This window comes from Athene noctua, chromosome 5 (assembly GCF_965140245.1).
Source record: "Athene noctua chromosome 5, bAthNoc1.hap1.1, whole genome shotgun sequence".
NCBI classification, from domain to species: Eukaryota; Metazoa; Chordata; class Aves; order Strigiformes; family Strigidae; genus Athene; species Athene noctua.
The window spans coordinates 34703279-34728818 of record NC_134041.1 but is presented as its reverse complement, the minus strand read 5'-3'; the positions used below and the strand labels follow the sequence as shown (position 1 = coordinate 34728818).

The window sequence follows — 25540 nt, the reverse complement described above, 5'->3', positions numbered from 1 at the left end:
CGACTCCTGTGCCGTATGGGCAATGCCACACAATGGGAAGCCCTTAACTTGGATGTAAAGAGATCCGTCAAATTTTAAAGCAGCTCCAACTATATAACTATGGCCTTAGCCCTGCCCGCCCCTAACGCCTTCCCCTGGGGTGGAGTTAATATCGTGGCATCCTGCAAGAGCTACACCACCATCTACACAACCTAGTCCTGCGAGTGTGCCACAAACAAGACGTTTAAGAAAGCAAGCTTCTTTCTCTTCAACCTTTAAGAAACCTTCACCAGAAGCCCCCGAAGCTCTAGAGTTGAATTTCCAAAGTACAGGTCAGCTGCCTCAACAGATAAGCCACAGAAGTAGCCCGGCCATAAAGCAGGGAAGCCAAAGTAAACGCCAGGACTCTAAGAGAGCCTCAACGGGGCGGGTGGAAGCGGCTGACGGAACTGCTGTTGCTCCGCCACGGCCGAAGAGGCGGCAGCCTCCTGCCCCCAAGCCCACGCGTGAAGAAACAGCAAACACAGGGCGCGCCCCGGAGCCCTTCAGAGCACAAGCCGGCCGGCCGGCCTCCCCCAGCCACCGCACCCGGCAGCGCCCAGCCCTCCCCTCCCCGGCAGCGGGGCTCGGGGGCGGCCCCGCCTCACCGCCACCCAGCCCCAACGTACCCTCCCGTCCGAGAAGTCAAAGCAGAGACGGGTAGCGGCTCCGCGCCCCCCCCACCCCGTCGCACCGGGCGGCCAAAAGAGGATGGTTCTGGCGGAGGGGGCCTAAGGCTACCCCGAAAAACAGCCCCAGGACCTCCCCGTCAGGCACAGCCCATCGGAGCCCGGCACAGCGCACCGCCCCACTCGCCTCCGGGGGCGGCCGCGGCGCCGGCCCCTCCCCGCCGCGGGGCGCGCTGGGCTAGACGCGGCCGCGGGGCCTCGAGGTGCTCTGGGAGATGTAGGCGGTGCGGGCCCGCCTCCGCCGCCGCCCTACGTGCCGAGCCGCCCGCCGCTGCCAGGCCTCCCCGCCCGCCTCCCTTAGAGCTTCCCCCGCGCCCCGACCAGAGGCGTGCGGCTGCGGCGGCGCATCCCCCAGCCTTGCCTCGGCTCCCTTCGCCCGCCGCTGGGCTGTCTCTGGAGAAGATGGCAGCGGAGGAGGCTGCGGAGGCCTCGCTGGCGCGGCTGTCCCCCTCGGAGGGGAGGCAGCCGGAGCGGGAGGGCGGCGAGGAGAACCCCGAAGGCGGCGGCGAGGAGAACCCCGAAGGCGGCGGCGAGGAGAACCCCGAAGGCGGCGGCGAGGAGAGCGCAGCGCTCAGTGAGAGCTGGGCCGAGGGGGCCGTGAGCGGGCGGGCGGTGCGGTGCGGCGCGGTGGGCTGTGATGTGGTGTGGCGGGAGCCGGGCCCCTCGCTGAGGTGAGCTCTGCTGCTCTTCCCCGGTGTGCCCGGGACGGGCCGAGGGCGGGTGGGGGCCATGCGGCGGCGCGCGAGGGAGAAGCGCCCCGAGCGAGCCCCGCGGGGGTTGAATTTACAGCCGGGCGCCTGCAGCCACCTTCGTGCCGGCCCTTTCTCCCGCCGCCTTGAAGCCTCTGCGAGGTGAACGCAGCGCGGTTTCCCGCAGTTCTACCGACTTTGTGAATTGAGCAGGCGGCGGGGCCACGCGTGCTGCCCGCGGCGGCCCGGCGCCTCCCGCCGTGCTGGAGGAGCTTTGAAACAGCGAGACCATCGCCCTGTCCTCCCTTTGGGGAGATTTTTGTTGCTGATTATGATCTTTTTACTCTTTCGAACCGTGGTCCACGAGGTCCCGTTACAGGCCGCCGGAGGGGGCGGGGATGCGGTGTGTGCCTTGCCGGCTCCGACCCACGTGCTTTCTCCTCCCGTTTTTTCTCCAAATGCGTTCAAACTGGTTGCGCCGGTTTTCCGGCCGCGCCAAATGTGCCATTGATGCCAGTCATTTGCTACCGTAGTCTTCCAGTTGAAATGGTCCTTCTGATGAAGAAAAATACATATAATTTCAGCTCTTTGAAGCATTATTATTTATGTGCGTAATCCGTGATTCCTGACCAGCATTTTAAAAGTCCTGCAATCTTGCTTCGGTAGTAGCTGCCTTTCCTATTTTCCACTCTTCCTGTAATAATTTAGTGTGAAAGTTTACCTTTCCTCATGTAGATGTACCTACAGACTATATGTGCATGTACGTATACTGTCTTTTTCAACTATTTTAACCTATACACTTGCTCTGAAGGTGCTGACCAACTCTGATGGACTTTGGTCACTGCTGGGCTCTTGCTATGCATTTTTTTGTAACTTTTTTTGGTAACATTTTTTACCAGTTTTTCTCACAGCACACGTAGTCATAATCATTGCTCTAATTACGGTTTTCTAACCAAAAATCCTTTCACGTCTTCATTTTCTTTCTGTCTTTTATTAATGTGTAGAAACTATCACCAGGCATCTTGCAACTTTTTAATTGAGAAGTAGGCAGGAAATACAAGTCTGACTCAGGTGAGTTATCAGCTTATAGATCTGTGAGAAATACAGTAATGCTCACCGCGCAGCAGTGGTGCTCTTGATATATTTTAATGTAGGTAGAATAATTTTACTCTGTGCTTATGTCTAAACAACTTTTCGAACCCCTGTCTTGAGGTATTCCTTCCATTTCCTCTGTTGTTTGAGTTTGGGTTTTTTTTAATAATATCAAAGATTTGTATCCAATTGCAATCTTTAAAAGCAAACAAATGAAGAACCCCGGGGGAATCGTAAGAACTGCTCTAAGATCCTTCCAGCCCTTATTCTGTCTTGAGTAGTGGCCAGGAGTAGATGGCTAGGGAAGGCTTGCAGAACAGAGAACCAGACATTATTGCATCCTCCAGAAATATCTTCAAACGCAAAACAGTTCATTACTCCCTGTTCCTTGAGCCAGAGGCCCTGTTTTCATATTTAAAATCCGATAGTGCATTTCTTTTCCATAAAATTCTTGCTTTGGCACTCGTAGACTTGCAGCATCCGCAGCAGCCTATGGTAGGGGGGTCCGCAGCGTTAGCAGTCATTTGTGTGGAGAAAGTTCTTCTGCTCTGAATTGCTAGTTATGTATGCAGACTGCTCGTGGCTTGCAGTAGCCTTTCCTGGTACTTCTTGATGTCATTTAGGGAGAGGAACCCACAGCTTCTGAGGATATATATCTCTTTCTGTCAAAACTGAATTTTAAAATCCCAAGGTGGTAGTCCTGAATGGTGGTGCTCAGCTCAGAGTCCATACATTCATATGTAAATCAAAATTAAGGCTTTTTTTCCAGGGGTCCACCGCTTGACACTTTTTTTTGTCATTTTATGGCCCAGTCACTCAGCCTCTTTAAGTCCTTCTGACATTCTTCAGTCTGCCCATCTGCGCCACCTCAGAGAACTCATTCATTTGTAAATGCTGATGGCACCAGCACTTAAACCTCATCACCCACTCCTGACGATAGCAAATTCTTTTCTCACTCCCCTCCTTTTTTTCAGCTTGTTCAACTAGTCAAACAGTTCTAAACTTGTTTTAGAATTTTTTTAGCCGCTAGTATATTGTTATGAGTATGTAAATATTATTTTCTTTAAGCATCTGATGGTACAGATGGGGGAACAGTTTAATCTGTCCAGGGTGGCATTATTCCACAGTGGTTTCCAAGGATGAGTGAAAATTAATCTCATTATTTTTCAACATGCCGTTTATATATTTTTACTTGTCCTTCACACTTGTAGTCATTTGTGCCTGTTAGAGGCACCAAGTCCTTGGAAACAAATGAACGTATTTGTGTAATTTGTGACGTATTTGTATACGTCAGTTATATCAACAACACTTTTACTGTTTTTTTTGATTGATTTTGTTAAGATGGTGTGGTTGTCTCTGAAGAAGTGAAAAGCAACGACCTGGATGTGAAAGTTACTGAATCACAATTGGAAACCGAAGAAAAAGGAACAGAGGAAGAATCCACAAGGGAATCTGATAGCAGCATTTTGGATGTATCATCTGATTATCCAAGAGGTTTGCTAATAAACTCTTAAGAATATTTGTGTTGTATGCTTGAAGGAAGAAGGAGAAAAGGCAGGGAAAAGTGGGAAAGAAAGGTAAAGGGAATATGTGAAATCACATTTTCCCTACATCTAATAGGTCTCGACACTTATTCCCGTGCATCTGAATAAAATATTTTCCTAAAGCCTTGGAAATACCTTTCAAATGAGATGCCATTTTCCCCTTACTTAACATTTCTAGAAATCACTGCGGAAATTTGCACATACACAGTGACAGAAGTCAAGGTTAGATGAGGTGTGATCTACCTCGGGCTCTGATGCTTAAAGCACCACAGAGAGCAGAGACAGTCTCTTGTATCTAAGTGCAGAAATTAAAAGCTAGGAATTGCTTTGAACCCCAGCTTTAAAACCAGTTTAAAACTCACTAATCTTGTAAAAACATCCTAAAGATTTAAAATCACTACAGAATCAGTATTGCTGTGAACTGGGATGTTGTGTGCTGAAACCAATAAAGCTAATTTATTGGATAAGCTAATTCTCTTGTTTTCAGCAAATTCTCCACTGTTCCCTTTGACTGATAAATTGAAAAATTGGGACATCAATGTGAAGGATAGTCGGAGGAAGGGAGGAAGTGGTAGAATTTCATGTATCCTGGCTATAAAGTGAATAATTGTTACTTGCAATTGGTCCACTTCTAGCTGATATTTTAGTTTTGCCAGAGAGTTCATAGGATGTTTTTATAGTGCTTTGTGCATAGTTCGCATTCACTAACGATGCCAAGCAGTAAAGTAGGGAGTAAATGGAAGGTGACTTGATCTTTTCTGCTTGTTTTTTCAAATGAAGGTCTTTACAATTTGAGAAATTTGGTGTGTGTCAGCGTTGAAAAACTATTAGAAATATATGGAACTATTCTGGGGATTATTTTTGCAGTCATTTCTTCTACCATGGAAGTTAAAGGATACAAACAAGCGTTCCAGTTAGTACTATAGTCATTCTCTAAATGTTAGATTTGAAATGATGTGTAGAAAAATAGCCGTAAACTAAAAGGTTTTTTTAACTAAGAATGTTTAACTTGTAAATATCTCTGCTTTCTAGAGAAACATATTTCAATTCAAAGACATCTTGCTGATCTTGAGAAACTAGCTGACCTGAAAGAAGGTGAGTTAACCATGGCTGTATCCCAGAACACAGATCTTCATGTTACAGGTATTTACATTTTTTCTTGGTTTTTATTTTTAACACACTACATATATTTGTAATGCTTGAAGACTAGGGGTTGCATAAAAATGAGCTTTATGATTTGTTCCCTTGCTTGCTGAATGTCCTATTTCCTTTAGTAAATTTAAGGCCTTAATGATTCCTTTCCATCTTTTTCCTTTTCATTGTAGCATTTCTAATGTTAGCAGTGTGTGTGGATCAGCAAAATGTTAATTCTAGCTACACATCAGCAGCTTAGACTCGTTTTTGTTTTACTTCGAGTGCCTTGATAAGAGGGAAGCTAATTGTTGGCTTTGCAGTGTTTAAACATCAGTTTGAGTAAAAATGTATTCTGTTTTGGGTTTTTTTCCCCACTGTATTTCTGATCCAGATGTATATTGGAGGATTGCTTTAAGACTGCAAAGTGGGTTTATTACAACCTTACATTTTTCCTCTATACATACATGTATTTAGTGCTGGTAGTGGCAGCACTTGCAATGGAAACTAGGTTTTATTTACAGATCCAGAAAAATATCAGGGTCTACACAGGCTCTGCATCATTTGGCTCTTGCACCTTTTAGATCTTTCAGAATGGCCACTGATTGAAATAATAGCCTTCCTCTATGTCTGTTTAATTTTACTAACAAATAGGCCAAAAACTTCTACAGAGTTTGTTCCATTTTTCTTGAGGAGATAGATCGTAAGTATCTGATACATTTGGTACTTGTAGCTGTGGTAGTGATAAGAAACTCATTAGTCCCTTGCCTATTCTCTATGGTATTTTTTTTTCTGCTGCTGTGGATGGAGCATTCTTCACCATGTGTATTAATGGGCTGACTTGTATTTATTATCATCACCTCCTGTATTTGATACTCAATAAATCGTAAGTCAGTAAAAGAGACTGATAAATAGTAGAGAACACTGGTGATTTATTTGATGAGCTGTAAGTTGCTGCTGTTGGTTTCAGTGGCGTGGAACTCTGCATGGACATAGTAATCACTCATAAAAAAGTAATAAAGAAATTTTACTGTTGTGCAAGCCTAAGATAAGTAATTATTATTCCAGATGCTCATGTTGCATGGTATGTTTCAGTATTCATCCTGTACTGTTTTAAAACATAGAAGCTTTTATCTAAATACTGCATGAGAGGTTGTTTGCCCGTCAGCATTCTTAAGACCCAGCAGATGTGTGCGTGCTCTGATATATAATGCCTATGTACTACAGCATATGTCTCACAGTTTTTATTTAGGTTAGTAGTGCTTCAGCACCTTTGGGGTCAGATAATCTTGTCTTTGATTTTTTTGTCCTTTATGCAGGATTTCCAAGAAGAAAAAATATTTTAACATGGAGTACATTAGCTTTTTTTTGCAGCTTAAAAAGATACCAGGTGTTTGTTTTATCTAAAGGATTTGGGAGGAGGAAAGACAGATTCTTGTTTTAGCCTCTTCAGTTGGGTTGGGTTTTTTTTTAAACACTGCCAAGTCTCTAGACTTCACCTGTAAAATTATGCTTCTCTGCAATACCCTTCAGAAGTTGCATTAGCCTCATTCTGCTGAAGTAAAAAAATACTAAAGGATATAGAAGTTGTTGATCTTTAAATTAATAGTGGTTCTTGTCTCTATTTTATGGAGTAGAAAGAGGCAATCCATAAATTTGAAGTTTGTGTATGCCTGAAATCGAAAATACCCTGGGGAACAAATCTGTAGTACCTTCATTCTTTTTTCTCTTAGCATGCATCTCTATTAATATGAGTGGTAACTGCATGTCATATGTTTCTCACACTTTTTGTTTATTTATATTTTTAGATGAAAAGAAGCCTTGTCCATTGTGTCCTGAGGAGAAATACAAAGCTTGCTATAGTCATAAACTACATCGTCACCTTCAGAATTTGCACTGGAAAGTTTCTGTTGAATTTGAAGGTAATGACAATCTTATTTGAATAGTAAATACTAGAGGAAATTGTGGACATGTAGGACATTGTTCTGTGTTTCATCTTTTAAAATTTCTCTTGACTTAAGTATCTTGTTACCAGCTCTGAATTGGAACCATATTTTGACATAATGAGTTTTGACCCGGGATGTTAAATAGCTCTGTATTATTCTACACACCAAAATAGTTATAGTTGTGCATTTTCTCATTTAAAAAAAAAAAAAAAAAAAATTACTTGGCATGTCATGAAAATTACTGTCAAATTTTAAATGTATATATAATGAAAACTACTCTAATAAAAGTTTTGATTATATTGTTAATAATCAGACACACATACGTGCGTACAGTTATTTTTGGCTCATCATAAAGATTCCGTGGTTTCAGATAAATAGTTATTTATTTAGTAGCCTTGTCTGTTTTTTAACAAACTCTTGTGATCTGCTTCTAAGATGCATTAAAATCACTAAAAGAAGTTTAAGAAGGAAAAGGCGATGAGCAGTATCTGTTTTTTAAAGAACTAGGTGTATAGTTTGCAGGAAATAAAATGACTAATTGGAAGATGGACAAGATTAAACTAAAAAACGATCTGAGTGGAGTTTTGGTTTTGCATGCATTAGCAGGTATCTTGTTTTTTTGTTTTCCTTTAAACTGTAGAACGTAATTTTATAGTCTTCACACAAGTCTTCTAGCCAGGTAACAATACTTATGTATAATACTCAGAAGTACTTTCAAAAAAGTTATATACAGTATAGCCTGAAGATTCAACGTAGCTTTGTAGGATGCTAACAGACTTACTAAAATTAATTTCCTGTATGTAATTTTTATGCATTTTTGTATGTAATTTTTATGCATTTTGAGATTTAAAGTGTATAATTAGTGGATAAATTTCTCTGTGCAGAGGGTGAATGTGCCAAACAATTAGTGATGTTCTCTTATTACTGTCTTGTGGTAGTATTTGGGAATCTTAAATGAGACTGAGTGGTATAGGACATGTACATTCTGTTTAGTTACTGTACTGTGATGTGACAAAAACTTGTTTTCCAGGGTACAGGATGTGCATCTGTCACTTACCTTGTCGTCCAGTAAAACCAAACTTCATTGGAGACCAGGTAAAAATGCTGAATCATGGAAGTATTTGTTACCCTACTAAGTGGGGGAAGTGGGTGATTTAGGGCAACTTTTGTGATCTTAGTTGCAAAATACATCTTGCTGTCTGGCGCGGGATACCAAAAGCTTATTGGTCCAGAATATAAGTATTTGATGTAACCCGTGGGTGACTGAGTGTAGTTGTATCTCTCTCTTATTTTGGGGGGTAGCTGCCTAGATCATGTAAATCACTGTCACAGTTTGGAGTAAGTAGCAGCTTTGGGTTCATTAGGCCAGGGCACGGACCCCTGGCAGTTAGCTGGCTGTGCTGCTGGGGCTGGATAGTGGTGCTGCGCTGGCTCTGTGAGTGTGATTATTCACCCTCTCTGTGGCTATCAATGCAAAATGTTTCATATGTTCTAGAGGTGGCAGACAGACAACATCTTCATATGCCTATGTTCAGGTATAGTTCTATTTTAATTATGTTTATGTATTCTGAAACTACACATACGTTTTACAGACATTTTCAAAGATGGGAGCCCATTACCATTGTATCGTCTGTTCAGCAACTATCACACGAAGAACTGACATGATAAGTCATATTAACCGTCATGTGAATAAAGGAGAAACTGAATCAAGGTTTATTATAGGTAGGTTCTTACTTATGTAACACCTTCAGTCTTTTTATACTATGTAGCACATGCAGTAACTATGATATGTGGATCAGACTATGGAGAATTACCAGGCTTGGTGTCGGAATGCAGCGTGCTTCCCTTGCATGCATAAGCACCAGGCCTGATCAAGGACAGGAGTTGAGGAACTTGCTTATCTGGCAAAGAACAGGGCAGGTGTGAGGGTTCGCAGTCTTATCACTCTAAGGCCCAGTAATTAGCAACTGGGTGATGTGTGGGGTGAAGCAGAGGCTTCACAGCCCAATGTTGCTTCAGTAACGCCAGAAGAACAGTCACACCTCTGCACCCACTGCCTTCCCTCCCTCTCTTTTGATCACCACGCAACAAGCCTTGTTAAGAGCCGATCAGCACGCCATAAGTGACTTAGCCCCACCGCGCCAAGAGTATAAATCTGGTATTCAGAAACCTCCATTTTGAGGACAGGTGTTCTAACTATCGGATGGTGCTGGACCTCTCTCCTTCCCAAGCAGGGACACCTCTTTGATAAGATTCACGCCTCCAGCTATGTTGAATGTTACCTGGGGAAATACTCTTAACTAAACTGCTGAACTATTACATTAACTTGAGTTTGCTTCTTGTAGTAAGTGTATTTACCAGTGGCAGTTCCGAATTTGTTTTATCTGTCGCCATAATAAATCACCTATCTTTTCAACTTTGCAAAACTGTCTCAGTGAAAGTCCTTGAGAGGACTCTGACTGGCAAACACTGACTCTGATAAGTGGTTACACACATATTCCTTTAGACATAAACCACTGACCAAGTCTGGGACTAAGACTGGACCTAGGCTGCACCTAGACTCCTCTCTGAGAAGGAGTCTAGAAAGCAAGGGGGTCCTTTCTGAACCTCGTGACTCGGCAGGAGGGCTTCCCTCAGTCACGTGCAGACTCTTAACGCAACAGAGACGTGAGAAAAATTCTGAAACAGATTTAGCTTTACTAACAAGAAATCTGTCCTTAATGTTTCATAACTTTTTTTTTTTCCTCAGAGGTACAGCAGTGTTGTGATTTAGTGTCAGCACTGACCAGTTACTCTGTTCTTGTTGATAAATAATAACTCCCTTCACAATTAGTTGAATGTTATAAATACAGACTTCAGCGTCTCCAAAAGAATGGGGGACGTGGCATCCATAAAACAAAATCTGTACAGAGAATTTAATGCTTCTCTATTTCTCCATCTTTTGTCTTTATATTTCTGCAATATAAAATATTTCTGCAATATAAAAATCCTTTGTTTTCTTTCTGCAATATAATATCTTTCTGCAGTATAAAAATCCTATCCAGACTGCACTTTATCCAAATGGGTTCACAAAAACCAAGATGATGTTTTTTCAGTCATGGAGAGTCATGATAGAGGTGTCAGTGCTTCTTTGGTACATTACGATCCTACCTGACTTTCTCCAGAATTAGACTTTTGTTTCCAAACTTGGATAAACTAGGCTGAAAACATTTTTAAAAATCAGCATGCCAAATCTTGAAAATTCATTTTATTTCCTTTATTTTTGCAAGCTCTCTATTCTCTACAGCTGTCAAGTAAAAAACACATAATTGATTAGCAGATGTGTAAAAATGAAGTTTTTTTGCTGCAGCCTGGACTGTCACTGTTGAAAATTAGTCTGATTTCTTTGTCTCCTGTGTACGCGTATAGATTTTATCTAGATATACTATAGTAAAGGTGATCCTAGGAGCTATGAGGTTCACACTTCTTACTGTTAACAATATGTAATTTAAGATTAGTAGTTCAGTGTCCGGGCATCAGTTTGCATGTCTGAGAAGCAGTGATGGTAGTATCATCCATACCACATTCCATGCCTTTAACTTAAATAGAGTTTGTCTTGTGAAATATGTTAATCTCTGTGTGGTTCCCTTCAGAGCTGTAAGTAAAGAATGGTCCATTTGTAATTTTTTAACAACGTGCATGTGCCTGTTTTTCCTCACAGGGAGAGGAGAAATTCAGAGGCCAGATATTTCTCCCTTTGTAGGCACTAAAGTAGCACTTAGGGGCTATGAAAGTGGAGCACACAGTAGAGCAGTTCACTGATGAGCAGTCTGTGTATTTGAAAGCACTGAGAGCTAGGCAAGCTGAGCACTGAAAGGTACCTAGCTGATAACTAACAAACTCTTCCTGGTCATTCCTGGGTAAATTTTGCTACTGTTAGACTGGGGATAAATTGCTCAGAGGAGTGACAGCACGTGTTTACAGCTGTCAAATCAGAAAGCTTGTTTTGCCACAGACTATTTCATAGAAAGCTTAAGTGCTGAAACTGTTTCTGTGCTTGTGCTGTCTATATGTATTTCATGAAGCTAGCTGATTGATGACTTCCAGATCAAGGATTTTGATGGATTTTTGCCATTCATTGATACACATGCAGGACTATGCTAATAGGGTGTTAATTAATTAGCAATGTATTATGTTTGAACATGAAAACAAATGTGCTAAGCCTCAGGGTCAGGGGCTTGCTTTCTTAAATTTGAGTGGATACATAGGAGCCCAACTGAGAAACAAATCTGATGTTTTATAGGAAGAAAACTAGAGCTTGATCTTTACCTATCGCTCTTAGGACTGGAAGAGAAATTGTTGCCTGTGTCTTTTTCCCCCGGCATTCTTGTTAACTGATCTGTGTGCTAGTTGGATTACAGCGTAACCCAGACTTCTTGCTATATGGCAGCAAATTTTCAATTTAATTTATCAAATGTGCTCATGTCAGTTCTTGCTAACTCTTTCTTACAGTTCCTGCTCCCATGTCTTCTCATGAAGTGCTGAAAGAGTCTGCCACAGAAGTGCGGGTTCTTCCCAACTACTCTACACCTCAAAAATCAGATTCCTACTTTAATCCTAAAATGAAACTCAACAGGTAATAGAACAGGGGGTGGGGGATGCACCAGAGGAGTGGTGAGTTTGTAGTGAAAAATACTCACATGCTTTGAAAAGCAAATCCTGCAAAACTTCTGTTCAGAGGGCAGGAGAAACAGTTTTCCACCAGAAAACTCTTGACAAGTAATATTTAAACCCAAGAACACTATGGGAAATATTGTAATTTCTGAAGTAATAAAGTATTTTTCTATAATGAGTAGTTTATGGAAAAGAACAGGATTTGAACAGAGCATACTAGAAAACTAACTTCATTGTATACACTTAAGATGTTCCTCTGTGAATCTCCAAGAGATACTATGGATATCCCTGTTCTCTCTAACTGAACAGCAGCATACCTAGAATTTAGTTTTCATATTTTAGGCTTTTTTCTCTGGGACTCATTCTCTCAAGTATCTTTTCATTATTTGCATTTTAAAAGATGAAGGAAGAAACATTGCCTTTTTTTCTAAGAAAAGTCATAAATGGTGTCTGCACCACAACTGAAAGGTGCGAGCATTGACATGAATGCATGGGACTGCACTTCAGCCTGTGCTGAGCCCCCATTTCTCAGTGCTGTTAATACCTGAAAGCTGTGAAAGCAAAGGCATGCTCTGAAGAAGGCCACTGCAACTAAGGTTACAGCCACATCTAAAAGAACAAGGCCTGTTCCTCAAGACAGTGGAATTCTTTTGCTCTACAATAATTTCTGACATCTTTTTAAACACAGAGGCGTTAGTAGGGTGGTGTCAGATTGTGCTAGGAAAGTAAGAAAAACACTAGTTTGAATGTTAGACACTGTTACCAGTGTTAGAGTAACTAGTAAGTTGATTCAGGATCTTACCTTATGAATATCTTGCTGTAGAATTAAACTTGTAAAATGTAGAGTTTAGCTTAAATATGCCAGTATTATGTTCAAGGAAATAAATAAGGAGGACGAAGGAAAAGTATTTTCTCAGCTTACGTAGGATGACCATTCTTTCTTTTTTATTTTCAAGGCAATTGATATTCTGCGCGCTAGCTGTTCTAGCTGAGGAACGTAAGCCGATAGAATGTTTGGATGCTTTTGGTGCCACCGGTAAAGTCAATTTCTTTAATCTCTTGGCTAATATCCAGTAGTATGAAGCTGTAGAAATCAGTAGTAACCAACATTATGTATTCAAAAATAATGTGAGGTACACAATATTGGGCTGTTCGGAAATTAATTGCCGATTTCAACCTGTATGTTTGAAGTGGCATATCTCAGCTCAGAATAAAATTTATTAATTGAAATAAAAACCATTAGAATCAACACATTTTTGCCAACGTGAAACAAGCATATTTATTCTGGTTGCCTAAAATTCTGGACTTCTGGAGGCGATGAAGTCATCGAAGTTAGTTTCGGCCTCCCCTTGGTTTCTGAAGCGTCTCCCGCACAGGAAGCTGTTGAGATGCTTGAAGAAGTGATAGCCGGTGGGCGAGAGTGTTGGTGAGTACGGTGGATGAGGCAGAGTTTCGTAGCCCAGCTCGTTCAACCGTTGCAGCGTTGAAAGTGCAACGTGTGGCCGCGCATTATTGTGAAGAAGGATTGGACCCTTTCTGTTGACCAGTGCTGGGTGCAGCCGTTGAAGTTTCTGATGCATTTCATTGATTTGCTGGACATACTTCTCGGCCGTGATCGTTTCACCCGGATTTAGGAAGCTGTGATGGATTAAACCAGCAGCAGACCACCAGACAGTCAGCATGACCTTCTTTTGGTGCAGATTCAGCTTTGGGAAGTGCTGCGGAGCTTCGTTGCAGTCCAACCACTGAGCCAATCGTCACCGTTTATTGTAGAGCATTCATTTCTTGTTGCACGTCACAATATGGTCGAGAAACGGGTCATTCTGGTTGCAAAAAAGGAGCGCCAACGACACTTCAAAACAGCGATTTCTGTGATTCTCATTCAATTCGTGCGGCACCCATTTGTTGAGCTTCTTAGACTTCCCAATCTTCTTCAGATGCTCAGAAACAGTTGATATGCTTACCCCAAGTTCTCTTGCAAGTTCTCGAACAGTTGTGCATGTATCTGCTTCATGCCTTCAATTCATCATCGTCAATAGCAGAAGGATGACTGCGACCTTCTTGATCTTCAAGGTCGAAATCGCCACGTCGAAATTTTTGGAACCAAAGTCGCACTGTCCGTTCGTTAACATTTCCCTGGCCATATACCTCATTGATGTTTTGAGCAGCTTGCGCGACATTGCATCCAAGTTTGAACTCGTAGATCTGTCGAAATTGCTGTTTTGACATCAGAACTTAAAACCTCCAAAATTTGTCAAAAACGCAGTTTATATTATAATTTAATTATACAGTGTGAAAGTTCATAACATGAGTTTTTCAAAAATATATAACAGTACGCCAGTCAAGAAGGTACTATTCCTGAAACATACGGTGAAAATCACATTACAAAATGGAAATTAATTTCCGAACAGCCTAATAATTTTCTTAGCTTCCATTTAAAAAAAAGCCCTAGCCATCAAGAGCCTAGTATTAGGCCTTTAAAAAGACTATGAAGAATATTAAAGTTTAGGGGTCTCCTTAAAATCAAATGCCTTAATGTCCATAAATTGTCATCTTCCTAAACTTCGACCCAAGGTCACAGATCTCTTGGGACTCCGAGGCTGTGGAATTTGGCTGTAAAATCAACCTGTGGTTTAAAAATAGTGATGAATCCAAGCTTTGTTATCAGAATGTCTTCACTGATTCCAAAAATTCTGAACATGAACTAAATATGAAGTAGTTATATTAGTGTCTGTTAACCAACTGGAACAAAAATCTGGAGAGATGTGGATTGCTGCCTCATAATCAGCCAGCCACTGTAAGATTGCTGCCTCATAATCAGCTAGCTACTGTAAACTTAAGGTCATAGTTGAGAACAGCAGTAATTGCTTAGCATTTTGCATAGAAATTCTTGCTAATGAATGTATTGCCATTCTGAACTAGGCCAGACTTCCCAAATGCATCCTGTCCTGCATTTCTACAACATAATCATAGACTTTACTATGGAAGTCAGCAATAAATACTTGGAGGCAGCCTGAAAATCTGCATGGGGCCTGTTTTCATGTTGGTGTTTTACGGTGGTCTGTCTGCTACACTGGAGTGTTAAACAAGCCGAGGGGCTTTCCTGCAGATTGTGGGCCCATTTCGCTGCAAAAATCAGGGGGCTTTTGGTCTGTAGCCCCAATTATCATATCAGAAGGTATCAGACATATATGTATCAGACAAATAGACTGTCCCTTTACATACCCCATTGTCACTCTGCTGAGGCAGAAGGTCACCAACACAGTTTTGCAGGAACATGACAAAATTTGCTTCACACACACTTCTGTATTACAAGTATTTGAAAGGGTGAATTTTTTTCTCGGGGAGTTCAGCAAACCAGAAAACAATTCCTTTTTCTCTCACGGAGTTACAATTCTGTCTTTCCTTAGGTATAATGGGATTACAATGGGCAAAGCACCTCAGAAGTTCTGTGAAAGTTACAATTAATGATTGTAATGAAAATTCTGTGACAATGATTCAGGAAAACTGCCATTTAAACAAAATGAAGGTGAAACTGAATGCTAGGGAAGAAGATAACTATGAAGCTATGGGAGATGGAGAAGAAAATACTGACACCATTGAGGTGACAAAAATGGATGCCAATGTTATAATGCATTTGAGATCATTTGATTTTATGTAAGTGTCAAATGTTTTAGTCAATAATTTTCTGCTTTGATAATGACACACCCCACCCCATCTCCCAGTGTGTGATTATTTAGGGAGGTTGGAACAAAAGAATCGACCAACAGTCACTTGGTATTTTGGTATTTTTAATTTAATTCCGTTGTCCCAGAAATGGGTGGGAACAGAACTTTAATCTTAAAAATTTTAGAAATTGCTAAAATCTGACATCCAGAACAGACTTGAAATGTACATGAAAAGTTTAAGCCAAGCTATTTTTTTTATAGCTTCATTATCTGTTTGATAAAGAGAAATGTCAACTTAGTCTTTTTTTTTTTTTTTTTTTTTCTTAAAACTTCATAGAATCACAGACTCCTTTGGGTTGGAAGGGACCTTAAAGATCATCTAGTTCCAACCCCCTGCCATGGGCAGGGACACCTTCCACTAGCCCAGGATGCCCAAAGCCCCGTCCAGCCTGGCCTTGAACACTGCCAGGGAGGGGGCAGCCACAGCTTCTCTGGGCATCCTGTGTCAGGGCCTCACCACCCTCACAGGGAAGAATTTCTTCCTTATATCTAATCTAAATCTACTCTCTTCCAGTTTAGAACTGTTACCCCTCATCCTGTCACTATGGTCCCCGATAGAGTCCCTCCTCACCTTTCCTGTAGCCCCTTTAAGCCCTGGGAGGCTGCTCTAAGGTCTCCCCGGAGCCTTCTCTTCTCCAGCTGAACACCCCCAACTCTCTCGGCCTGTCCTCACAGGGGAGCTGCTCCAGTCTCCCGAGCATCCTCGTGGCCTCCTCTGGCCCTGCTTGAGCATGTCTGTGTCCTTCCGATGTTGGTGCCCCCAGAGCTGGACCCAGCACTGCAGGGGGAGTCTCACAAGAGTGGAGCAGAGGGACAGAATCCCCTCCTCCCTCGACCTGCTGCCCACACTGCTCTGGATGCAGCCCAGGACACAGTTGGCTTTCTGGGCAATTCATTTAATTTGTTTAAAAATCCTACCTTGGCATGTTGTTGTGTAGGACTTTATTGCATCTCTTTTTCTAATCCATTCTGCAGCACATTTATTTTCAATTACATGAAGCTAATTCTTCCAAGTTGGGTTTATAGACGCATACATTCAAAACCTATACAGACATCAAAATGATTTGAATTTGTTGATTAATACCCAGATTTAAGCAGCAGGTATTCAGGCTGAAAAATATGCTAATTATTTAGGACACAAACCAGAATGCATACATTTGAAGGTATATTTGGGTTTAGAAGTTTCCCTTTGTTTTAAGGATGAAGATAAGCATCAGGCCAATATTGTTGTAACTTGAATTAACCAGTGGGTCAGGATCCAAAAAAAAGGACTTGGCTGGCTTTGTGGTGATGTGTATTTTCACACTTCCCTGGCTCTTGTAATTTAACACTTAAGTATTCCAGAGGGATTCATGAGAGGTGTGCTGTAAATTTTAGTCCCATTTCCTCCTTTTGTTTTAAATATGACCATAGGTGAAGATTGTAAAATAGTGTTTTCCTCAGTTTAAAGTCAAACTCTTGAGCCTTTATAGATACTCAGTGGTACTTCCTTTCTTTTCAGCCATTTGGACCCCTTCGGAACTTCTGTGAATTATCTGGATTCTGCCTTTTGCAATGTGAGAAATTTTGGAATTGTGTCATTGACATCCACAGACATCAGTTCTCTGTATGCAAAGGCTCAACACGTTGCCCTGCGTCATTATGGGTGTAATATTGTCAGAACAGAGTACTACAAGGAACTGGCAGCCAGAATAGTAATAGCTGCTGTAACAAGGTACTGTTAAATCAGCTCAAATTATAGTAAAAAAATTACTAAAAAATCACAAGTGATAAAACGAAGGACTGCTGCTGTAGGTTGTACATTTTCAGTTTCCATACTCCCGAATTCTAAAAGCCAGACTTCTTGATACAAAATTAATGTTTCATATTTTATGTGTGCTGGTATGGGATAATGTAAATTTTAAACTAGAAGACTGGGCAAGGTGAAAAAGCATAAATAGTGTGGGGGGTTTCAAGTGGTGGGGAAGGATGGTAACAGAAAGTAATACCCAGCCTGTAATGCCTCTATTTTGTCATTTTAGTGCTGCACAGCACTAAATAAGTAAACTTTGTAAATATTAATTAAGCTGCTTGAATGGCTTCTAGCTAAGCATTAGTTAGACTTGCTTCCGTGGAAACCAATGTTCACCTCAGATCCTCATGCTTGAGGTTAAAAAGATATATGTAATTACTAACTTGTGAAATCAGTCATTTGCACATAGATGTTGTCCGTAAATTCAGTCTGTTAAATAAGCAAATACATAAACCCTGGTCCCTAATTGGGGAAAAAAAAGACAGAGGTAAGAGGATGCTCAGGAACGGTGGGGAGGAGGTTAAGTGCATGGAGGTCTTCAGAATGCCGGAGCGCAAATGCTGACCTGAATATGTTTAGATTTTTCTTCCCTTTCTCCCTGCACATGTGAAGGTGCTCCCTGCAGAATATTCTTGGATACAGACCTGCTGCTCAAACAAATTTTTAATTGTGTTCTGGGTTACATGCTTCAGCTCCCTAAAGATTTCTTCTTCCTTCTCAATGCTTACCTGTTCAGGAACTGCTGACTTGCCTTCACATGGTCCTTATTCAGTTAACATTCAATGATTTACCAGCATATGTGTCCCTCTACATTTCTTCTTTCTCAGATTTTCATTTAGTTTCTTTATAGTTTTTGTTACAATATCCTGGCAATAGGTAGGTAGGTATTTGGATAGAAAGGTGATGCAGATGGCAGACCAGTATTTCTAAATATGATAAAAAGAAGTAAAACAAGGTTTGCTTAGCCTTACAGGAAGCTAGGCACTTAGGAAACACCCCTTTCTCCTGATCACTTCCTCAGACCTTTAGTATCTCTTTCTAGAAAGTAGATGAGCTCAGCAATCTTCCAGCAGGCGTCTGGCAATCTTAAACTGCTGATTTCAGTACAGTGAGGCTTTGTGTTTGTTTTCTTTCACAGAGCTGCAGCTCGCTGTAACAAAGGCATTGACGTTTTGCTCTCGGTAGCTCTAGAACATTTTGTTCTAGTAGTGGTCAGAGTTTTAAGGGGACCAAGCCCTGCGGATGATTCAGCAAAGAAAATAAGATACCTCATCCACTGCCAGTGGTGTGAAGAAAGAATTTTTCAGAAAGAGGGTCATATGGTAGAAGGTAAATTGATTTTTCTTTGTACTTTCTAGAAGGTCCAATTCCTGTGTCTCTGTTTTGGGCCTTGTTTATTTTTGCATCCCTTCAGTAAAGTAATAATTCCTTTAATGTAACAATAAGTGTATTGTATGAGGTGGAGAATGTACTGTGCTTTATGATAGTGGGTTTGATTTGTAGTCTGCATGGGTTTTGCTATAAATGTACTGGATGTTTCTTGACAGGACAGTTCCAACAAGGTGTAGCTGCAGAAGCTGCCAGGCTGCTGATGTGCCCCTGGATCTGTCCTTTCAGTGAAGAGCAGGAAGAGTGGGACAGTCCTTGCTACTGCTCGGTTCCTCCATACCGCAGCAGCTTGATAGATGGCAGTGACAGATTGCTTTTCTGCTGTTCACTGCATTACCTAAAGATGTTGTGGGCTAAAGAGTATCTCTTCCGCCTCAGATGAGGGTGTGTTCTGCCTAGCCTTGGGCACAATCCGCATGTGCCTGAGGGAGGTATCTTAGCAGGTGTGGTAGGAAAGGCCCAAAGCGTTCTTGTAGTTCAGCTAACCCTTGGTGGTAAATGAAGGCAGCCTCCTGGATAGAAGTTGACTGACTGTGGACTGTCTCTATACATGAGTTAGCAGAGGTAGGAGTCAAGAATTAAGCTAGGAGATGGCTACTAGCCAGATGGTAATTTGAATGAATATAAAGGGAAAAAAACCTTGTTTCAAAGTTACAGGTTCTTGGCTATCTAACTTCTAACTGGAGGTGTCTTTGCCCTGCTCAAAGTCAGGTGCAGGAGCATGCAATGAGCTTGTTTAAAAAGATTTTAAATAACTTAAAGTTTTAAGAACAGAAATGAGTAACTGCTAAGTACAGTGTTATGGTAGAGATCTAATTAGTAAATGGATTGATTACTTAATGCCTTACTTGCAAGTGAGCTGACTTAAGGCTTAGAAAACTTGTAGGTGGGCTGTATTTTGTAGGTGTAATTGGCTGATGTATGAAATTTTTCTTGTTATTTACTGTTAACCTGGACAGCTACTTATATAGGTGTAGGAAGACTAACAATTTCCTTGTTCCTTGAAATTTGCCAAGAAACATAGGAATTATTTGGCTTTTTAGGTGTGCTTTTTTTTCCTTCAAAGTTTGAATAATGATTAAGGATCAAGTCATCAATCACTAAATCCTCACGACCGCTGGTCAGCAGCAGTGAGAACGGTGTCACACTTCTGCTGTTTCTTGCCCTTTCAAATACTTCCCCTGAAGTCAACTAGTAGTTCCTATCTGTGTCACCTCTCCCCAGTAAAGCAGGCTTTGCTGACTATGTCAAAACAACTGAAATTCTGTTTTTCTGTTGTAGAAAACCCTTATCAGCAGCTGCCCTGCGACTGTCATGGCAGTATGCCTGGGAAGACAGCAGTAGTTCTTGGTCCTCTCTGGTACGTACAGAACACAATACAGAACTGGAAAATAGTTTAGGTTGGAAGGATCTCTAGAGGTCAGCTGTTCAGCATTACAATAAAAATGCAAGTCTGCTGGATACAAAAGGTGGTATAGCAATCAGAGCAATCCAGGAAACATTTAATTGATTTGAATTTAGTAGGGTATTCACTTTTTGCTTTGGTTTATAGAGTTCAAACCAGTTCATAAATAATAAGTAATTTGCTTTAAATTTCACATTGAGCGCAACGTGTAATACATCCAGCACTGAAGAACCTGGCTCTGTGTTTCTCTAGTTGCCAAATATTAAGTGACAGACCATTACTTGATACTTGTGGAGAATTGATTTAGTAAATCCTTACATGTGCTCTTGGTAGTAAATAATACATGGCTTGATAATACTTAGAATTTTCTCTTGTGAGAAAGAAGAATGAAGCCTTTTGTTAAGTCTTCTAACTATTCAGTATTAAAAACAGTTGACAACTGACAGGGCCTTTCTTGTGGGGGTTAAATTAGTTTCCCAATGTAGTAGGGCGAGTCAGCGGTGGAAATAAAATTACCATTATTGAGATCTTGATATTTAGATGAGAGCAATGTTACTGTCACTGGAAACAAAGCAATTCAGTATCGCTGAGCTAAGAACACAGCCAGCCTGATTCAGCACTTCGATGTAATGTAATTGCTGATTAATTTGGGTGAGAGGTTTCTAGAGCAACATTTTGCTTTCATTACGAAGTCTTAAATTTTCACTTGCCTTGTATTTCATAGGTCAGGAGCCCTCTTCAACACTGGATTCCTCAGGAGAATGTTTTTTGAGGCTGCCCATTATGGTTTGGATGAAGCTCAGTCACTTTTGAAGACATTAGTTTGTGAAGCTGAGTGCACAACTTTAAAACCTTACTCTATCTATAGTTCTTATGATGAGAACAAACAAGGTAAGAAGAATGACTGTTCACAAGAAGGGCTAGCTTTGTGGTGATTGAGAGAGGTTCTGCTCTTTGATAACTAACAGCAGTGTATATGTCAAGAAAATGTAGCTATGATTGCAATGTGGGACTTGTCAGCTTTTGTCAGATGGTCTTGGGTGCTGCAGAGAGAGTGAGGTCTGTCAGAGGCAGAATGGAGACTTGGAGAGCTTTCAGCAGTGTGCCAGGTCCTAAACCAAGTAACCTAACACAGGCAGGTTGACTGCCATGAAATCCAGAACGTTCCCCAAAGGAGATGGAATAATGACATGTCTGCTAGTTCTGTGGTGTATCCCGATCCCAACCCGAGTGCGTGTGCTGTCCGGAAGAGCGCTCTAGCTGTCATGCTCTGCATACTCCACAGGGATTGCAAATCACTCTGCCAAAAGAAACAGCTTTCTGTATGGGAATGATGTTCTATTAAATTAAATTGTATTTGAGTACCCCCTCTAAATTCAAGTTACTGAGTTAGTAAGTAAAAGTTACCCGTATGTATGCTTCTTACTACACTTCCTTCTTTAGGCCAGAATGTGGTATTATTTCTTTGTGTTTAACCAAGCCATTTTGCTATTTTACTGTCTTATGGTAGAATTAATTTTGACTTTCAATTGTATTGTAGAAGAGTGTGGCGTGTATATTAAAACACCAAATACTTCTGCAGAATCTCTCTTGATACACGGTAAGTAGATAATTTTGGTGTAGCTTTAGAAGTTTCAAATTAAACTATAGTTAAGTGATGGTTAAGCCAACCTCGTGTTCACATCTTTTTTTACATTTAATAATACTGACAGTCAGGATTTATTTTCCCACTGAACACTGATTTTACTTTACCTTCATTCAGAGTCATAGTCACTGGTAAAAGTGGAATGCTAAATACTCCACGAAGTCTTCTGAGTTAACTTTTTTATTTCTGAAAATGGCATTTTAATTAAATTCAGGCTTGGGTTTAACTCTGCAAAATACTGGCTTACAAAAGCAGACACAAAGGTGTAGTTGCTGTGTGGCTTTTCTTCATAAGCACTCTTTGGCTTCACTGGGTTTTTTGTAGTTCTGCTGAATATTCACTGGTTGTTCTGGCATTTTTTTGTGGTCCAGGAAAAAGAAAAAGTGAAGAAGTTGTTCAGAATGCAGGCAAACGACAGAAATCTGAGAACAGTGCTGAGCACCCTGCATTTTACTACAATATCCACAGACACAGCATTAAAGGAATGAACATGCCAAAGTAAGGTTTTTGTTTTAAGTTTCAGTCTTGCATTGTTACGACAACTGATACATAACTTGTGTTGAATCAGCCTTATTAGTATCAACTCTTTCTTGAATGTTTTGGTGGGTTTTTTTTCAGGTTGAATAAGTTCTTAAGCTATCTCTGCGAAGCTGGATACAGAGTAAGCAGAACCCACTTTGACCCTATGGGAGTTCGCACGAACGCACCCTTGGCACAATTTAAGACTATCCTGATGAAGTACAGCGCTCCCACCTATACGGGGGGGCAGGCAGAAGGCCCTCTCCACCTGGCTGAAGGCGTCCAGGCAGGAGAACAGGTTGAAGCTGCTGCAGACAGCAAGGTGGAAGATGATGCTGAGTCTGTGGAGTACGATAAATCCGAAGTCGCTGCCACCACATTGGCAAAAGCCTGCCCAACTTACTGTGCAGCCAACTAACTAGCGGCCCTTGGCTTATAGATCAGGATATTACAGACTTGCAAGCACACCCTGTTCAAGTAAGCCAGTACTTCTTTCCAAACTGGATTTTGAAAATTTGGGTTGCCTGCTACTTTAATTTGGAAAGATGTTTTAGAATTACGTAGCAGAACTTACCCCTGATCACAGCATGTGTGGTCAAGGTACTGTTACTGCGAGATGGTCTCAGACTTGCTTTTATGCTCACACCCCCCTTCCCACAGAGGTACTGCGGCTGCTCCCGACTCGCAGAATCCAGAAGGGTGAATGGGGCCAAAAGTCTTAAGCAGTTCTGAACAGGAGGTTAATACGAAACAGAATATTCCTGAAATGACCCATTCCTAAAACCTGACTAGTTACAAGCCAGAGGGAAGTCACGTTAAGATGATGATCTGAGTTTAAGCAAGCCTGGCTCTGTGCACTTCTAACTCCAGACTGCACGTGTCATTTGGCATTTGGTTCTGTTTTCATAGTTCTGCCTACAAGCAAGGACCTAACAGCAGTGAGAAATGGAAAGAAAAAGGAAAGAAAGACTATTACTGGAACTCCAGTTTATAACCAGCCTTTAGTGAATTGTGTTAGTCACCCCAGGTAGTCGTTTGTTCAGAGATTACAGTTGGCTGTGTACTGCAGAAAGGTACAGGGACAAGGCAGCTTACCACAAGCTAAAGTTCAAGGTGAAGTTTTGCTATGAATTTGTCAATAATACAACCTTAGCTGTTAGAAAGATCTCTTCTGTGAACAAGCAGAAATGCTGCGTGTTGGTACTCGGTTCTGGTTTCCTTAAATACATGGCAGCATTCCAGCCAAAGAAGCTTGACTTTGTCCTTTCTTTCCCCCAAACATTGTTCAGATACCTCCCTCCATATAGGGCACATGAATTGGGAACAGCTCTCACAACTGAACTAGTTCCAGTTTTTCACAGGTTTGGTGTTCAGCCTGGCCAGCCGGGATTATCTAAGAGCAGAATACAGTAGTATTCTTACTTATCCATCTCTTAAATTGCACATGAGTACTCGTTCTTTCTCACTGAACGCCAACCCAGAGTAATGTGACTGACACACTCCTGATCATGCAAAACTTCCTCAGCTCCTAGCAGGCCAGAATTAAGTTACTGCCTCTTATACCATCTTAAATTTAAGGCTGTTTTGGTGATGAGTTATTTTCAACCTGTACTAATTAAACAAAAGAGGGCACCACTAAAGGGATAACAGATTGCACTGCAGCAGTGATAAAGCAACGAACGTTTCCTTCAAAAATTTAGTGCCCATATTTCTTTTCCGAAGATAACTTGGGATCAAACTGGAAAGATGGATGCAAAGAGAAAGAAAAATTAGCATTCCCTAGTTGTTCTGAACTAAGTATGTATTTTTTTTAAGTGGAGAGACTGGTGGAAGGCTTTGCTTGCAGGTAAGGCACTGCTCACTTCAGTGTTAATATAAGTGGGATAGAATCAGTCGAAGTCGGTTAACTGGAGCAAATGAGAGCGTTCCAATTACAATAAAGTAGGCTAAAAAGAAAGCTTAACTGAAGCCTGTTGTGGGAAATATTTTTGATTACTTTTACAGCTCCTCACTAACAAAGTATTGTTTAGCTTTTCCAAGTCAAAGTAACTCTTCTTCGGTGTTTGCAGCTGTGCACAAGGAGGGGCAGAGCAAGTGGAGTTCAGGCCTGTCCCTACAGTTGAGGCTTTTTTCCTGTGTCTGATGGGCAGAAGTGACTATAATCTGGGCCAAAGTGTTTTGCCTGTTGTAAGGGACCAGCAGAAGGGCCGTTTGTGACTCAGGCCTACAAGAATTCTCTTTAAGAGTTGTCTCAGCTGTTCATCAGGTAGGGTCAGTCCCACACTAATTAGTTAACAGAAAACTGGTGCTGGTTCAGGGCTGTTGTTGGGGGGCTGCTTCTTATTCCTTGACTCTCTGGGAAGGCAGGAGGAGTCCACTGTCCTCATGGTGCAGGGAAGCAGGGTTTGGCTGTGCCTCCAGCCCTGTGGGTATGCTCAGTGTACAGCAGCAGCACCCCAAGTTACGGGTAATCCATATTGCTGTGGCCAGTTATGGCAGTAGGAAACGGAGTGGTAAATGAGTTGAGTTAATGCCGGTGTGGCTGGCAAGGTTGCTGCTGCGTGTTAAGATCTCCTGTTCAGCTGTGATTCAAGGAGCTTAAAGCTCCTTTAAGGGAGTTAAAGCTGTTCAAAGAAGGCTCCGAGAACCAGGGGCAGTCCAGCAAGCAGCAGCATAGGCACGAAGGGACCTTCCCCAGTCAGAGTACAGTCACCACATCTCCAGAAACCCTGCTCTTAGCCTACACAAGCATTCCCTCTTAATTCCAAGTGCATCTTGATGGTTAAAAGTTGTAGTAATTGTTGAGATAAAAGCAGGAAAGGAATGTAACTTTTTTTTTAAATAATATACCTCAGGAGCTTCGTTACTTGCCCTACACTGTTTTCTGTTGGAGCTGCTTAATACACCGTTAAATACAACCACCGTTTCTGGGTTTAACATGAGTGTTGTGAAAACCTTCACCCTGTTTCTGGAGCACCAGGACCCAGTTAGCACAGCAGCACTCAAGTAGGGCTCTGCCAGAGCTGCTCTGTATCTTCTGCCTGCCCCTGAGCTGGTTTCAGAGGGCCTGGAATGTGCTTGGGGCCAGACTCTCCCCTGGGGTGGTCAGCTGCAGCTTCTGGCCCTTCCCGCCAGGCTGCTGCAAACAGCAGCCTAACAAACAAAACTGGCTGAAAGGTTTCTCTGATGAATCGTAAGAGGAAACAGCACTGGAATTTCCAAGAGGTTGTTAACATTTTTGCTTTTATTGTCAATTTGAGAATTTCAGTGTGACTTTAGTTGGATACCAGAGCTATTAGA

General features: G+C 41.7%; 2 protein-coding genes across 5 annotated transcripts in view; one reads left to right on the top strand and one right to left on the bottom strand.

The window, feature by feature from the left end:
• Nucleotides 1-784, bottom strand: part of SWT1 (SWT1 RNA endoribonuclease homolog) — a 41368-nt gene extending 40584 nt beyond the window's left edge. Inside the window, exon 1 of the mRNA XM_074907053.1 lies at nt 648-784. The gene's annotated coding sequence lies outside the window, so the exon portion shown is untranslated. The remainder of the gene's footprint in view (nt 1-647) is intronic.
• A 160-nt stretch (nt 785-944) lies between these two features.
• On the top strand, nt 945-25515 carry TRMT1L (tRNA methyltransferase 1L). Of its 4 annotated transcripts, XM_074907056.1 has the most exons (17): nt 945-1185; nt 1231-1281; nt 3830-3982; nt 5065-5175; nt 6972-7085; nt 8140-8204; nt 8702-8831; nt 11601-11724; nt 12719-12798; nt 15173-15419; nt 16992-17204; nt 18421-18611; nt 19953-20031; nt 20801-20967; nt 21617-21676; nt 22093-22219; nt 22340-25515. In XM_074907056.1, exons 1-17 carry the CDS (start codon nt 1110-1112, stop codon nt 22656-22658), a joined length of 2307 nt encoding a protein of 768 aa, XP_074763157.1. In that variant the 5' UTR covers nt 945-1109; the 3' UTR covers nt 22659-25515. The 4 variants fall into 4 exon arrangements, with proteins under 4 accessions (XP_074763157.1, XP_074763156.1, XP_074763155.1 ...); XM_074907055.1 differs by having other exon boundaries at nt 949-1281; nt 5065-5127; XM_074907054.1 differs by having other exon boundaries at nt 949-1281.
• The last annotated feature ends 25 nt before the right edge of the window (nt 25516-25540 follow it).